This window comes from Geosmithia morbida (assembly GCF_012550715.1).
Source record: "Geosmithia morbida isolate 1262 chromosome Unknown scaffold_16, whole genome shotgun sequence".
Taxonomy (NCBI): Eukaryota; Fungi; Ascomycota; class Sordariomycetes; order Hypocreales; family Bionectriaceae; genus Geosmithia; species Geosmithia morbida.
This window is the reverse complement of record NW_023336203.1, coordinates 110167-126789: the sequence shown is the minus strand read 5'-3', so window position 1 is coordinate 126789 and position 16623 is coordinate 110167. Positions and strand designations below refer to the sequence as shown.

Sequence of the window (16623 nt, the reverse complement as noted above, 5' to 3'; positions counted from 1 at the left end):
TCCTACTCCCACAACAAGCCCTCGACACTACACCATCCTTTCTCTCCAAGACTCCGGCCTAGTCTGGACCACGCCAGGCCACAGTCTTCACGTTGACACGATAAAGAGACTCGGCGCGCCTCTGCCGCGCCGGGTGCACAGAGCCCATTGAAAAATATACACTTTCGAATATGGTGACCCTTGACTAAATTCCACCACTTGCTTACGCTCACGGAGCGCTACGAAAGATTCTGCCTCTGCCCTCTCGCAAAAAGAAGAGAAGAAGAAACAAAAATAACCAACAGACTGTCGACTTGCTTTTCTACGCGACTTGCGAATAAGACCTCAAGAATTCCCCGCATGTCCCGAGACCTAGCTTCCAAGTCGCTATCGCAGCAATTGCCCAATATGTCTACCCACGAAGACATAATCGATTCCCCCAGTTACGATGCCCCGGTTCCTGAGCTCGACGACCACCGTCATCACTCGACCTCGTCACAGAAGGTTGAAAGACCCCGTCGCGGCACCTTTGACAGCCTCTACGGTCCTCGGCATGTCAACAACCAAGAGTCTACTAATCCCGAGATAGTCGTTCGCGACTTCGAGGAGGCCGTCATTGATGACGATGAAGGCGTCGATCCACTCTCGGAGAGGCGTTCCCGTCGGCCCACCTTCAACTCGACCAACGAGGGAGTCAAGCTCTCCCCGCCAAACTCGGTCAAGGCCTTTGCCGCGGCCCGCCGCCGCGAGAGGGAAATGTCCTTATCTGAGCCTGGTCCCGAGACCGAAGAAGGCCGCAGCCGGCCTCTATCCGTCTCGAGCCGTGGCAGCAAGCGGAGCTGGGCCCAAACGCTTGAGAAGGAAAACCGCAGTGTCATCACCAACAAAACGGCCGAGGAGGACGTCTGCTTCCCTCTCCAGGATGAGCACCGAAAACTGCGGCTCCGCATCGACTTTGACTTCCTCGAGAACTTCATGAAAGCCGAGCGGGCCGCCCGCGTCGAGAGCCGTGTCGATAGCCACGACGGCCAGATGGGTACCTTTGAGGACCTCCAGGCCCTGTCCGCCGGGGCACGCCGGACCCAAGTGTCGACCAACGATGGCGATATCCTCGAGATGCCATCGGACGAGTCAGTGTTGCAGGAGAAGGCTACCAACACAGAGCACGAGAAGCCCAAGGCCCAGCAATCGCACATGGACAACAACCGCTTCAGCTTCTTCTCGTCGGCCTGGGAGTCGACAATCCACGCGGCCGAGATGGCCGATCTCGTCCTCCCTGGTGAGGATCTCCGTGGTCTCTTCGAGCTACCCGAGGACGACGTCGACGGCGTCTGGTGGCTCAACTGCAACATGGGCACCAAGGAGGAGGTTCAGGGCATCTGCAAAGCTTTTGGCATCCACCCCCTGACCATTGAGGATATCATCACCCAGGAGGCGCGAGAGAAGATTGAGCTGTTCCCTTCGTACTACTTTGCCTGCTTCCGCTCCTTCAACGTTGTAGAGGAGCCCGATGGCAAGGAGTACGAGCCCTTCAATATTTACGTGGTGGTTTTCCGCGAGGGAACCCTGAGCTTTAGCTTTCACCCCAACTCACACGCCTCACAAGTCCGCAAACGCATCACAGCCCTCAAGGAATATGTTTCACTCAGCAGCGACTGGATCTGCTATGCTCTCATGTAAGGCCCCATCTTTCCGGGGATATATAATGGTAAGAAAGGCAAAGTAACGCTGACCCAAATCTATTAGCGACAACATTGTCGATACGTTCGGCCCCGTCATTCACCAGCTGGAGCTGGAGGCTGACGCCATCGAGGACGAGGTGTTTGTCATGCGAGACGACGACTCAGCCAAGTTCCTTCGATCCATCGGCCAAGCGCGCAAGAACTGCATGGCCCTCCTGCGCCTGCTGGGTGGCAAGGCTGACGTGCTCCGTGGCTTCACCAAGCGCTGCAACGAGAATTACCAAGTGACCCCTCGTATGGACATTGGCATGTACCTGGGCGACATCCAAGACCACGTCGTCACCATGGCCACCAATCTAGGCCACTTTGAGAAGATCCTGTCTCGCGCCCACAGCAACTACCTGGCTACACTATCCATCAACTCCATCTCCCAGGGCACCGACACGAACCGCGTCCTCAGCAAGATCACTTTGGTCGCGTCCATCCTCGTACCGCTCAACCTCATCAGCGGTGTCTTTGGCATGAATGTTCCCGTCCCATTTGCCGAATCGGGCAGCCTGGGGCCCTTTTTCGGTATCATTGCCGCCATGTGCTCCGTCTGCGCCATCATCTTTACCATTGCTCGATGCTACAAGTGGATCTAAACTACTTCATTCTTCTCTTTTTCTTATGTTTTCCTGTCTAGGGAGGTTCAATGTTTTCGTCGAGCGACATGCGCTGTAGGCTACTATCCTATCTCTTTGACATATGGGCAATATTCCCTTCTTTTCACCTACTTTATTTTTTTGGTTTGACGGTTTATTGGGCCATCTAGTCATTGCATTACTATGATTTGGGATATTCCACAGACATGGCGTTCTTTTTTTAATGGTTTACCCCTTTTCGCTAGAAATGTCGTTTGAAAATAGAATTATCTGGTTGGATTATTTTTAAAGTCTAGTTGATTTGTAAACTACTGGTATGATGAAATTGTATACATTTTAACAGTGACTCGCTGTACTCAATATGCTGTCTGTCCACTCTACTTATTTACGTTTTGTCCCATGTTTCTTGTTGCTGTATACTACGATGCTCGCCGCGATATCTGCCCACACCAAAATATCTAGTAGGAAAGAACATAGTCTCAAGCGTGCACAATCAGATTGTATAACACCATATAAGCACGATTTCAATATCAAAAAGAAGAAGGAAATGACCAAACATTGCACAATCCTTGCCCACTACTCAAAAGTGTTAATTAGGCCTATTTATTCCAACTAAAGAAATCAAAACCACTCGTAAGAAATCCAGATGGGACTACAGGGTAACTGAACTGCTTGCTGAGGTCAGCTTCCATAATACAATCACATGATTGGCTGCAGATCTCCTTGCGGATCTTGGAAGACAGACATTTTTGATCCCTAGGAGACAGCGAAGGAGCATCATCGAAACCGACCGACCTTCAACACAACCTCTCCAGCCAACTCAGCTCTTCCCATTCCTCCGAACACCAGGTCGTGCTATCTTTCTGTTCCCTCAAAGGACAATTCTCACAATACAACCAATATGAACACTGCCCAGTCTTCCCTCGACAACGTCGACCTGGACAAGCTCAACGACCAGGACAAGCAGGAGCTGCGTCAGTTCCTCAACAACCAGCAGCAGCGTTCACAGATCCAGTCCCGTATGATCTCCCTCTTCCCCTCCCATATTTCCTACTCACTCGACTTTACGGAGACCTCTTCCCTTTCACCGATTAACCCAATTGCGCACAGAGACTCACCAGCTCACCCAGATCTGCTGGACAAAGTGCGTCCCCGGCAGCATCAACGGCGCCAAGCTCGACAAGAACGAGGAGGGATGCCTGGCCAACTGTGTGAATCGGTTCATGGACCTCAATTTCCTTACTGTTAAGCACCTCAACTCGATGCGCAGCGGTTAAAAGATTACAGGGCCGAGGAATTCACCAACTCCTCTTTCTTAGGGACCGATATCTGAAAATAAGGAATAGGGCCATTATTACAATAACAAAATCAACATGTAAAAAAGAAGTCACGGATGGACGAGAAGGAAAGATGGAGCAAAAGAAAACTTGTTTCATCATAGAGGGTGAGAGTCGGCGCAAGGGGGAATATTTTTTTCTTTCGGATTTCCCTCCACTCTCCCCGGTGTATTTATACGATAGATGCCACGGAGATGTAGGAGACATGGCTTAATCCTGTAACTACTACTATTACCCTGTTTGAATATGTGTACCTTGTGCTGTGTGTATTGCTAAGTGACCTATCTAGGAAGAGTAGCCAATGCACAGTACGAAGGTATGTGCATCTAGTTACAAATCATTACAAAGTAGTGGTGATGATTCATTTCATGGTTGACATCGCTTAGGGGTTGTAGTACGTTCGGGTACAAGTTTTATACTGTCGGAATACCCGCAGCGGCTGGTGTCTTTTGGATTTCATCAAAATGTTTTTTCTTATCTCTCAAAAAATGACAAGCTCTAGTGCGCCTTTCTGTGTTTTTGCATTTCCGATGCCCCATGCTTTTTTTCTTTTTGAAGCCAAAGACCCTGACCGACCCGAATACACACTCGTAACAAACAAGATTTTGCCCCCTTTAGACAAAAATCATATTTAGACCAGGGACAGTTTGTTGGCGGCAATGTCGAGGGCGTCGACATCGGGAGTGAGGCGGGCGTAGGCCTTCTTGGTACCGTCAGGGCTGTGGTTCGGATCATGTTAGTCACACATGCATCCCTTAGTCTTGCTCTGTGAGCGAGTGTTGGGGATTGAGGATGACCATACCGAATGAGAGTGTTGATCTTAAGGGTGTCGATATCGTAGAGCTTCTTGAGAGCCTGCTTGATCTGGGCCTTGTTGGACTTGATGTCGACGATGAACACGAGAGTGTTGTGCTCCTCCATTTTCTTCATGGCACTCTCGGTGTTGAGAGGGTGGACGACGATCTTGTGCTCATCGAGACGAGGCAGGTGAGGGATCGACTTGCGGGGGAACTTGGGGTTACGGGCCGTAACCAGAGTCTTGGGGCGGTGGAACGAGGTAGTCAGGCGGATCTTCCGAGACTTCTGCGAGTTGGACTTTTGCGATGGACACTCCGGTTAGTACTTCTTCTCCCCGCTACTCTCTTCACACATTGTCTCCGACCACGAGTTGACTCGAATAAGGGAAAGGAGGAGATAAAGAAAAGAACCTACGCCCTTGAGAGCGGCCTTGGCGGCAGCGTTGGCCTGCTTGGTACCCTTAGGGGCGGCTACATTGTAGAAAGACGCATCAGCAATCGCCCTATTTTTCAGAACTCGCAAAATCTGCTGCTGCCATGATGCATTCTGTAGATGCTGTCGTAGTCGCCATTCGTTGTCTCGTCGCTCGCTTCCATTGTCTCTACCCCCTTTGCACACACAACTCTTATATCTTTTCCTGACCAGGGCCAAAGAGGAAATCGGTGGGGTATGTTCTCATCGGTTGTTCGAGAAATGTGCGCGGCGGGTGGGCGAAAACGGTGCGGTACGGATGCACGAACTCTGGGTCGGCTTTTTGCAGTTGCTCTTCATTTTATTATATCGTACCTTTCTTAGCATCCTTTCCGGCCATTATGTCGGTGTTTGTTGTCGAGCACGGGGGTAATCGTTGTGCTGTTGGTGGTTAGTCGTCGGGGGATGAGGAGGAAATTCACGAGGTTCGAAACAGTAAAAAAGAGCGACGATTGGGGGTGTGGGTGGGCATTTTTTTTTTTCGATTAGGGCTGCTGGGATGTCAAGCTGTGTTATTGGACAGTTTTGGGGAACTTCATATAGGTCACGTGGTGATAAAGCCTACGGTTCAATCGCTGGATCTTCGCTCTCACTGACGACCGGTCGTTAGTCTCATGTAAGTTCTTGACTACATACATAGCTTGATTGGGGCATTTTGAACTCATATGAGCGAATGAATCCCACGAGTCCTCATTATATATCTTGGTAATACTACCCAGAATAACGTCGACAACACAATGAAACTCCGTATCGATACGTACTGAAGTGGTTGGTTACGACCTCCAAAAACGTTTCACATCGATCAATGGCAAGAAGATTCTTGCGAACATATTCTTTGCCAGCATCACCGGTCCAAGAAATGGGATCCTCAAAAAAGACCACGCTTAGGAGCCTCAAGGCTGGGCGCCCCCCGCTAGCCAAGTCATCACGCCCTTCCATGACGCGCAAGACCAGTAGAGCCCTGATCAACAACCACCATCAGCTGGAAAAGCGACGGCTCCAGGCCGCCGCGCGGGGTGATAAAGTCGAGGAGGCCTTGATGGAGAAGGAGATTACAAAATTTGGAGGGATAGACCACTACCAGAAAGCCAGCCTGCAAGGCCAATCGCACGACCGTGGGGGTGACACATCACGAGTGCTACTCGGGTGGCTGCCCGCTCCTCGCAAGCTACTCCAGGGCCAAACAGCAGGGGAGGCGTCGGACCGATCATCGCCGAGGTTGAGGATGCTTGAGGTTGGATCGCTGAGCACGTGCAACGCCTGCTCTACGTCCGGCATCTTCGATGTGGTCCATATCGATCTCAACAGCCAGGAACCGGGCATACAGCAGCAGGATTTCATGCAGAGGCCTCTTCCGCGTGACGCTTCGGAAAGATTTGACATTATCTCCCTTAGCCTCGTCGTCAACTTTGTCCCCGATGCAGCGGGCCGGGGGCACATGCTCAGGCGTACACTGGACTTTCTCCATGAGGCAAAGGAACGAGGCTCACCCGACAACATGCTGAATACGGATAGTCGTAGTAGCGGCGGCGACACCGCGGTAGACTTCTTTCCCTCCCTCTTCATGGTCCTGCCGCGCAGTTGTCTTGAGAATTCGCGGTACATGACCGAGAAGAAGTTTGAGGATATAATGAAGGCGCTGGGCTACATTAAGTTGGCGGGAAAGATAACGCAGAAGCTCACTTATAGTCTCTGGAGGAGGGAGCTAGGAAAGTACGATCCCACAGCGAAGTTTACCAAGAAGGAGGTGAATCCGGGGAGGACGAGGAACAACTTTGCCATTGTGTTGAACAATTTAAAGGGTCCTTAGGACGGGGGCATTGTAATAATATTTTTTTCCCCACTAATAATAGTATAATGTTAAATTATTTTTTGTATCATAGTTCTTGCTCTTTACCCCCTTCTTTGTTTCTCTCTCAAAATCCCATACAGTGAGTGCTACGGCCCCTCGTTCGCCTCGAAGGTAGTGAGGGCAAGCGCAGAGAGAGGGTGCTGGTCGGGTAAGGGGGTGTTTCCCGGTCGCGAGACTGGCAGACTCCTCATGCCGGCAGTCAGAGCGGCGTCAACTTCGGCCATGTTATCGCTAAGGAAGAGCCACTGCTCTGGACGGGTATCCGGGTACTTGGAGAGGATAGTCTTGTAGCTGGCGGGCTTGGTCTTCGGCCCGGCGTTGACAGTGTCGAACCAGTCGGAGATGAGGGGGGTCAGGTCCGATGGGTCAGCGTCGATGTGGCCAAAGAGGAGCTTCTGGGCGGGGACGGAGCCGGACGAGTAGATGACGACCCTCTTACCAGCGGCGTGCGTCTGGGCTATGAAGGGGGCGACGTCGGGGAACAGGGGCGCCTTGATCTCACCCGACTGGTAGCCATGCTCCCACAGGTAGCCCTGCAGGCCCTTAAGGTAGGCAATCTTGACGTCGCCAGCCACTAGGTCGCGGACGTGGGCCTCGAGGGCGTCGCGCGAGTCGCGATACTCCTCGGGGAAGGCGTCCCGGTATGGCTTGAATTCGACATCGTCCCATTGCTCATCGAGCACCTTGGGCAGAGAATCGAGAGCATAAGGGAACTAACGGAAGAGGGGAGAGGAAACAAATGTGTCGACGATCCGAGAAGTTAGCCAAAGCAGGAACACACGACATATCTCATGTATGATATGTGGAACATGACGGATATCCTTTGCCACCAGAACCCAAAGAGGGGAGAGGAGGCTGGACGAATGGACGGACAGGTGCAGCAGATGGGCATGACGTCCACACTCTTTCTATTCGTCTCCTCTCGCTCTGAAGCCGGTGCATGCGCATTGTGACGGAGGAATGAGGAGGCCTTACCAAGACATCCTTGACAAAGGAGATTGGGCATACTGTACCCTCTACAGAAGTGCCTCATCGTCAGCTTTACGGATGCTCTCTCAACAAACAGACAGATCATTGCCATGCAGATAAGCTCTCCTCCTTCCCTCTTTTGTTTTCTTCGACAAACAAGTGGTAATAGGCTCTCTCACCAATATCGAGGAGCAGGACATCAAACTCTGCAAAGCCGGCAACCATGTCGGGCAAATCATGTGCGTATTCGTCGTATGAGCCTCGAGGCGGTGAGGACGTGGGAAGACAGACGCGTGTGGTTGTGTCTCTTTTTTCTCTCTGCTTCCTTTGCGACCAACGAGGAAAAATATTTTGTCTCTTCCTGTTTTGTCGTTAGGCGTCAATGTACTCCATCATTACTTCTCGGAGCAGTGTGTGCATGTCCAAGTGTGTGTGTGGGGGCATTTATTGGATCGAATCGATTCGTCCATGACCATCGCAGAACATATGGGGTTGAAGGGCCTGTAGCCGTGTGTGCTAGGTTACCAAGAATACATACGAGTACTCTGCAATACAAGTCACGTTGCACAGAGGGAGTAGCACGACCTAGGGGTGGGATGAAAGGGAGAGCGGGGAATCAAAAAGCGTATCCGAGAGAGTGTGTGTCTGTCGTTCTGGCTCTTGTTTTGGGTGTAAATGCGATGTGGGAGGTTGGGTTTCTGCTTTGGCCCTTCCTTTTTTTGGGGTGTGAAGAGGGTTGGTTAGGGGGGTTGGGATAAAGCGGTCTAGAAACGCGAACATATTTGTGGTCACTACTCCGTACAGATACTCAGTATTAACACGTCCATAGTAATATAAAATGGAAAGTAAGAGTGAGCAGTTCTAATGTAGTTTCCGAACCTGTAGGTATTATTATCTGGAAGTGTTTAGCAGGTCAAAGATCGAAAGGAAAACAAACGGAGAGAAAGAAGAAAAGGAGGCCAAAACACGCCTGCACTCATTACATACTATTCGTACATTGCAAGGTGAAAAAAAGCCCTTAAGACTTGCATACTGCAATCCCCGGATCCTAAACAGAGTCGACCCAGAAAGCTGCCCACTTCGATCGTTTTCTGTGCGATAAAACATCCACAGTTATTCGGGTGCCCCGCTTGGTGATGCAGCGGCAGTAGCACCACCATTCAAGACCCTCTTCTCCTTATCGTGCATGGCATTATGCACCTACGTGCTCCTGGTCGGATCCATTCGTAAAATTCATGCTGTTGCAAGTGTTTACTCTAGTTATTGCGACGGGCAGTATCATTAGAAAAATAAAAGACGAAACAATGGTAATTCATACAGACCTTGTCGTCCACTACGGAGTGGTTTCTGGTAAATTGTAAAGGCAATTGGAAGGCCACGTTCCCCTCGTGAGGGGGATTGAGACATGGCCGAGAACAGGTGACGTCGTGAAATGAGAGACGTTGAAAAAGAGAGGGAGAGAAGATGGAGAACCACCCGCAATGATAGTTTGTAGAGTTGGTAGAGTAGGTAATACCCCCTGACTAGAGACGCTGTGACGCCATTATGTTCTTGAGGGCGTGGCGCGAGCGAGTACGGGAGGATGATACAGGGCTTGCGACATGGAAGGTTGCCGTGTTGACCCTTGGCACGAAACATGGGTTCGTGGTGAAACATTTATAGCAATGACGGAGACGGCGAGTACCTTTTTTTTTTTTTTTTTTTGTTTGTTTGTTTGTTTGTTGGTAACAAACCAGAGAGGCATCCTCGACTATTGTGAGGAAGGTTCCATGCTCGTCGTATTATTTTCCTTATCTTGGTGGTAGTGCAACGTCTATACAAGAACGACCCGTCGTAGTCTATAAGCCACCTTACGCTATACGATCCAATGAGGATCGACAATGACGGGCATATTGCTATTGCTACTGCTCTGCGATAATGGTGCTCATACGAGCAATACGTCGTAGTGACAATACGTCGTAGTAGGAGTAGACGAGATGAGATGAGAGGGAGAGCCATCGACCATAGGTTGATGGCATCGCCTTGCGTGGTCATCGTTGTTTGTTGATACTCTCCGTTCTCCGTACTCGCACCACTATGACTCCCTTCCGGACATACTGAGGACTCATACCTGCTCATTGTCGCCGCTCTCGCACCATCGATCGGGTTATGTCAGGTAGGAATACGTGCACGAGGGACAGCTGGGGGAGACCTCGTGGTCATGTACCAACGGGACGTAGGGACGGTGGCGTGGAGACATTGGCTCGAGGTACATGGCGGTGTGCGGGATCATCAGAGTGGACTGGGGCAAGTTTCCAGCAGGAGCAAGTAGGATTACGTCGTAATCACAGAAATAACAGGTACTACGATGCTCCACTATACTGGTAATACTGCCAGTGGCACCAGTGCTCGCTCTCGAGTCTCAGGTTCGACGGTACCTACACCATGCTCATGCCAGTATTATGATTACGTCGTGATGGGCTGGCTCGACTGGATGAACTTGGCATCCAAATTTCGCACTGTAGGGTCACGCCGTCATAATAATTTTCTGCTGTTCGTCGGCACGAGTGCAATTATGATGGGTATTACCTTGCCTGTACGTCCCGTAGCTCTCGTGCTGGAGAGCAGTCTGTAGATACTCACAATAGCAATACATGTAGTATCAATAACAAATGGATGTGACTGACCGAGGCCGTAGAGGACGGAGTGCGAGTGCCCGACAGATTCACGGAGAATTATTATTACGAGTGCTTAGCAAACCGAGCGGAGTATTAACTATCGCTCTCCGAGTACGAGTTTACGGTTTATTACCTCCCTTAAGCCCCTGAAGTGATGAGTGGTGCACATGTAGACTCTAGGCCCTGTCTTCAGCGCCTCTTCCCCCGGAAAAGCCGGTGGAACCTCGTGGAAAGCTGTAGTACTTGCATGGCGCTGCCTCTTTGGAGGCAAAGTGCTAGTACCTGGTGGCGTATTATTTGATGGCGTCTTTATTGTTTGTTATTGTTCAATATTCTGTGTTTATTTACTATCCATATGGACAGATTACTCCGAACAGATCTATTCAGGTTACCATGAGGACGAGTACAGCCTACCGTCGCCGGAATAAGCATAGTGCCCCCCAAGTACAAGCACCGTACTTCAGTGAACAGTTAGGTTTCTCAGCTTAATGATAACGCAAAAGCTGATGGATGATGGACAGCATCAAGCAAATGGGCTAATATTATCCGTCCTCCACCCCAGGAGATTGATCGTCGGGTCATGAGTCGAATTACATATTGGCACTGCAGTGTTAGCCTCTGCTATGTAGATAATCTTCCACACGGATGGCATGGCGCCGTTCTGTTATAACTTGTGGGGACTGCCAGCTGCGTCGGACTGATAACACTGCCGGCAGATGGCTACAGAGGGGACGGAGTCTTGATATTACTCGTACAGGTACGGAGTAGATGGCTCTAGCAGTACTGTAGTGACCTGTAGGAACTGTAGAGTTTTAAGTTTGCAGCGTGGTATCCCCCCCCCCCTCTCTGATATGATTTTCCCTTTCATCATTTCCCGTACATACTCACAAACCGTGGCACTACCTGTAAAAGTACTTGCACTACATGGATTCCCCCCTCCCCTCCGTAGCATGGCATGCACCATACCATATCACCATCCACACTATTTGTTACTAGGAGAAACATGCCATCACATACCATCGAAAAGCGTAAAGAAAAAGGAAAGAAAGTCTCTTCCCGCGACAATGCCGCCGTCATGCCCCGGCCCCCTGATAAGCCACCGGCCAGACTGAACCTTGTTGACTGAGAGCGTTGTGGACAGTATTCAACACAGTATGGACGGTATGATAACAGTAATACATGACGCTCCATTACGTGCACTGCGCCTCTTGTTAACGCTTTCAAGCTCATGCTCATTATAATACTATTGCTACGTGTGTGCATCTGACTTTGTAGTAGTATTACGGAGCAGACGAATGTACCTTACCTTACTTACGTGTACAATCCTGCCAGATAATACAGTGCAGATTATATATCGTCGTATACGAATAGATCATTGTAAAGAACACGTAGTAATACATGATCTACTTGTATCTTAGCTGATCATTGCAAGTGTCTTTTCTATTAATATCAGCTAGTCTAATAGATCTGGTTATGCCATAGCAATGATGCCAGCACGGATATTACCAACCAAATAGCCGCCCGTCTATCGCAGCCGCCGTCCGTTTCCGTTGACCGTTTGCTTCGCTTTCTCCCAGATGAATGACGGCCCTCCGCAACGTCGCAGTGCTCCGTAGAGGTAGTACTACTCGTAATGACCAAGCAGCCTCGCCCCCAAACATATCTTAGCCCCTGATTAGCGCCATTTTGTCTACTCTGGGCCACACCCAGTCGCTTGCAGCAGTCGCTCACACCCTTTGTGACCACGCTAAGTGGGTCCTTCCTGGTCTCGTCGTCGAATCCAAGCCCGTTGATGCCATGTCGTTGTCCAATCCGCTGCCATGATCGCCTCTGCCGGTCCCAATCCTGGTCAGTCATGTACTCGTGGTCTCTAGTGGGCCCTTTGGGTGGGTGGGTGGGGGGGGGGATAGTCGAATGCGACGCGCGCGCGACGGGGGGGGGGGGGGGGGGGGGGGTGGGTGGGGGGGGGGGGCTCGTAGCCGTCGTCTTCTTGGATTGCTATGTACCGTCGGTCGTCGGCCGTTTCGGGTCTGCTGCTGGCCGCCGCTCACTTCCTGGCACCCTGCACACTGCGCTGCATGCACCTTGTTGTTGTCCATGGACCGTGGCCTGGCTGTAGGTACGAGTACGACCCCCCTGATGCCTCAGGCCCCACTATACAACCCCGATCCCACTCGTCTCATCAAGCACCTTCCAGTAGCCTCTGGCTATGGCTCCTGCTGTCTAAAGGGTGGCGTGCTATTACTCACTGGCTGCTCCTTTCCTCATCCCCCGCTCTCTTTCCTTCCCACCCCTTCGATGTCTCTCCACCCCTCTCCGTGCCCGTTATCCATAGGTAATAGGTACGTACATGATGATGTATGTGTACGAGTACAGTTAGTCCCCCCGGCCTCTCATCAATCCACCCACCGCCTTTCCCTCATGCTCTCAATCTTCTTTCTCTTTCCATCCATCCTCTTCCTTATCTTCCTTCATCTATCCTCCATTGGCATATCACACTCACTTTCGTCTCGCTTCGACTTGTCCTCCACAGCCAAAGGCCTTCTTTCTTCTCGATCTTGCAACGCTTCCTCCTACCTCTCTCTCACTCCCTTGTCTACTTCTCTTCATCTCCGCCTTTCCCCCCCTATTCGACAAGCAGCAAGCAAGAGCCCATTCCAGCCTCTATCGTCTGGCTTCTCTCATCCAACTTATCGATTGTGCCATTCGTCTCGAAAAGAAAGAAGGATCCTTGCCGCTTCAATACTTGGTACTCGAAAGCGCCGACTACTCGCAGAGCACGCCTTAGCCTCGCAAACCTTCCGTCGCCCGCCCCCATTACCACCGATCTCGGCACCGATACTAGCCCATCAAGTCTGTTCATACTTCCTTGCCGCGGTGTATACCAGGAGCAACCCATCTCAGTATCTGGATCGCTGGGGTCCGCCCCTCCCTTCTTCGACAGTCTTATACAATACTGCTCGACAACCATCAACCGGTATCCTGCCAAGCCCCCCTACCGGTCTCCTAATAATTCCGCCTCCTAGCCAGTTCGTTCAACTCGTTGGGCACGGTTGACGCCATCGTCCTAGAGTTTGCGTCTGGCTTTTGATCGGTCTATCGTATAGCACGAAGACCGATCTTTTAGACATAGGAAGCTTCTGCTTCTGGTCTTAAAACACATCCAACTTGCCGGTGCTCTTTGCCCGGTCAAGAGTCATTCTTTTGCCTCGTATACACACTACGACTTTCAATGTTTTCCTAACGACTCCTTTCGCTGCCTTTATCCTCAAGCACGGGCCTTTGGCTCTTTGCAACCACCGCCACTACGACCGATAATACGTTTTCTCCTTTGTTCAGCACCTCGATTCTACTCCAATGAGCCTCTGATTTTCCTCACGACCACATACCCCCTACATATCCGTTTTAAGAACTCCGCCTTTGGCCATATCTTGAAGCTTGTCTCCCCTACCTGTATACACTCGACACACATTCTCCATTCGACCACCTATATCCGATACAATCTACACTCGACCCTTTCAAACTATCCTTTATTCTTCTCTTCAAGTGTATACACTCGCCTTTACACTCGCCTCTATTTTTCCTTTTTTTTTCCTGCAACATTGTTTGGCATTGTGTTTTCTTGACTGTTATTTTCCATTTGCATTTTCAACGGCCGTTTCAAGACAGCAGATCGGCCTAAAAAAAACCACCACATTTGTACGACTATTTCCTTGTCTCTATACTGTTTTCTTCTGTACCCTCCAATATACGCAATGGAGTGCATGCGAGAGAAGTTCGTTGGTGGCGGTCTCCTTGACGGACGCTACCAGACTCTTTCGCCTCTCAACCACGGGTCGTTTGGCATGGTCTTCTTGGCTCAGGACCTCAAGACAAACGGGACTGTTGCCATCAAGTGCCTGACCAAGAACCCCACCGACCCTGACACTGACCTTGAACTCGCCGTTGACGACAAGTCCGAGGAGTACGCTCTCCACACTCGCCTTGGTGTCCACCCCAACATTGTCAGTCTTCTCGACACCTTTGAGACTGACGCGCACCTCTATCTGGTTCTCGAGTTTTGCTCGCAGGGTGATCTTTACGAGGCCATCCGAAAGGGCCATGGACCTCTGGAGACGGAGCACGTCCGCCAGTTTATGCTTCAGCTTGTCGACTCTGTTTCCTACATCCACTCCAAGGGTGTTTTCCATCGGGACATCAAGCCTGAGAACATCTTCCTCACAGAGGATGGTACCATGAAGCTCGGTGACTTCGGCCTGGCTACGACTGACAAGTGGTCCTACGAGATGACTGTCGGCAGTGACCGTTACATGGCCCCTGAGCAGTTCGATTCGGCCGGTGCTGGCTACTCGCCTGCCGAAGCTGACATTTGGGCTATCGGCATCTGCCTGCTCAACATCCTCTTCTCCCGGAACCCCTTCACCACGCCGACGGAGTCCGACCCGCTCTTCCTCGACTACTCTCGTGACAAACAGAGCCTCTTCGATGTCTTCCCCGACATGTCTCAGGACACGTACGAAGTCATTGTCGAGTGCATGAACCTCGACCCCAAGAGGCGCTCTCTGATTGGCGCACGTGAGGCTCTGCTTCGCGTCGTCAGCTTCACCACCCGGGATGAGCTACTCGACGACTTTTGCACTGGAGAGAAGGCGACCCTCGCCTCCGCCAACAGGGAGCCTCTCCGCACCCCGTCCCTCCAGAGCCCTTACATCGACGATGTTGGTGCCTTCCCTTGGACCAAAGCTTTGCAGGCTACCCCTAATCGTCAGCTCAGTGTCATCCCCGATGACGAGAGCTACACCGAGGAACTCTTCCCTAAGTCCGAGGGGACGACAGACTGGTGCTCTGCTGCTGTGCAGACGCCCATGTCTTCCATGGTAGACTCTAGCCTTGGTGCCTCGATGAACTCACTTGGAATATTCAGTTCATCTTGCGCTCCCCAGGTCTCTCCTGCCGCCGGCTCTCTTCCTATCCACATGTCGAAACCCATGAATCTGTCCATGTCAACCGTCTTTGGTCGCCGTCAGGATATGGTGTCTAAGAGCTGGAGCGATATGTGGGAGGAGGAGGAGGAGGAGGAAGAGCGTGAGCAGCAACTGAAGGCTAGGAAGGAGCTCAACTCGCGCACTTGGAGCCACGAGAGTAAGGGTGACACCAAGGAGACTCACCGTATTAGGGGTAATGTTGACGATGATCTCGTCGCCGATGGCTTCTTCTTCCACGAGCCTGAGCTTGAGGCTAAGCCTGCTCGCGGAACGCCACGCTACTCCCCACCTTCCAAGAGGTCTAACATGGACAAATGGGCTGCCCTGGGTGAGCGTCGTCGTGGTCAGCATGCCTCCTCTGAGGGGGATTTTTCACCTGGCACCCGTGAGCGACGTCATTTTGCGTTTGGATTGAAATCTTTTGAAGCGGGCGTTTCGGATCACCATCAACACAATTTTCATTTTTCTCACTTCAACAAATCGCCACAACAACCACAACAACGGCATAAGGAACGAGCAAAGGGTTGCCCATGGAACAAAGGGAGAGATCTCAACTGGCGCCGAGATAAGCGCCATGATCTCGGGGACGTTGAGTGGGTTGGGGGTTGGTAAAAAAAAGTGGAGAGCGCACTGGCGAACAACCTACTTTTCTTTTCTCCAATTCTCCAATCGTGGTTGGGGCTAGTCTATGGGATACCTCTCGTCAGGAATCGGTTCTCTTGCATTGCTTGAAAGCTCCCTGTAAAACTTGCACCTATTTCTTTTTTATTCTCTTCGCAAGCCTTATGACGGCAATGCTTTGGGAACTGGGGATAGGGAGAGGAAACATGGGAAATCTGGCCTTCAACTCGCTTTCTGCGTATCAAATTACTATTTAAAAAACAACAAAACAATACCAGAAGTTACCCACTCACATATTATCTTCCCGTCCATTTAACTCATTTTCTAAACACAGTGCCCCTCTGAACTGCCTCGTTTCAACTTGTTTCAGCATAGACACCCCTCAAATTCCTGAACCTGTCACAGTCCCCCCCCTCCCCCGGTGTCACCTGCCGTGGCAGATGTGACACCACGTATCGTAAGACGTGTACTGGGAAGACGAGTGCGCCACAGAACTTAAACCGTAATTTAATTCTCATGGTCGTGCTTGTCTTCATACGACGGCAGTCGCCGCTCATCATATTTCTACTGTCGGGGTTGCGCTGTCGGACCCAGTCCCGGCCCCGGTTATTCGAGAATAATATGGACA

General features: G+C 51.0%; 6 protein-coding genes across 6 annotated transcripts; 4 read left to right on the top strand and 2 right to left on the bottom strand.

Moving 5' to 3' along the window:
- Positions 1-387: 387 nt before the first annotated feature.
- On the top strand, positions 388-2305 carry GMORB2_3085 (magnesium transporter; the record flags this gene model as incomplete). The annotated part of the gene is made up of 2 exons (XM_035465061.1): positions 388-1655; positions 1726-2305. 2 exons carry the CDS (start codon positions 388-390, stop codon positions 2303-2305), a joined length of 1848 nt encoding a protein of 615 aa, XP_035318936.1.
- Positions 2306-3206: 901 nt separating this feature from the next.
- Positions 3207-3582, top strand: GMORB2_3084 (mitochondrial import inner membrane translocase subunit TIM8; the record flags this gene model as incomplete). Its single annotated transcript, XM_035465060.1, has 2 exons — positions 3207-3324; positions 3416-3582. The coding sequence occupies 2 exons, from the start codon at positions 3207-3209 to the stop codon at positions 3580-3582; spliced, it is 285 nt and encodes a 94-aa protein (XP_035318935.1).
- Positions 3583-4273: 691 nt separating this feature from the next.
- Positions 4274-5251, bottom strand: GMORB2_3083 (large subunit ribosomal protein L23Ae; the record flags this gene model as incomplete). Its single annotated transcript, XM_035465059.1, has 4 exons — positions 4274-4361; positions 4445-4737; positions 4855-4910; positions 5227-5251. 4 exons carry the CDS (start codon positions 5249-5251, stop codon positions 4274-4276), a joined length of 462 nt encoding a protein of 153 aa, XP_035318934.1.
- Positions 5252-5770: 519 nt separating this feature from the next.
- GMORB2_3082 (25S rRNA (adenine2142-N1)-methyltransferase) lies at positions 5771-6721 on the top strand (the record flags this gene model as incomplete). Its single annotated transcript, XM_035465058.1, has 1 exon — positions 5771-6721. One exon carries the CDS (start codon positions 5771-5773, stop codon positions 6719-6721), a length of 951 nt encoding a protein of 316 aa, XP_035318933.1.
- A 128-nt stretch (positions 6722-6849) lies between these two features.
- Positions 6850-7957, bottom strand: GMORB2_3081 (enolase-phosphatase E1; the record flags this gene model as incomplete). The annotated part of the gene is made up of 3 exons (XM_035465057.1): positions 6850-7476; positions 7739-7779; positions 7912-7957. The coding sequence occupies 3 exons, from the start codon at positions 7955-7957 to the stop codon at positions 6850-6852; spliced, it is 714 nt and encodes a 237-aa protein (XP_035318932.1).
- A 6187-nt stretch (positions 7958-14144) lies between these two features.
- On the top strand, positions 14145-15986 carry GMORB2_3080 (STYKc; the record flags this gene model as incomplete). Its single annotated transcript, XM_035465056.1, has 1 exon — positions 14145-15986. The coding sequence occupies one exon, from the start codon at positions 14145-14147 to the stop codon at positions 15984-15986; it is 1842 nt and encodes a 613-aa protein (XP_035318931.1).
- Positions 15987-16623: the final 637 nt, after the last annotated feature.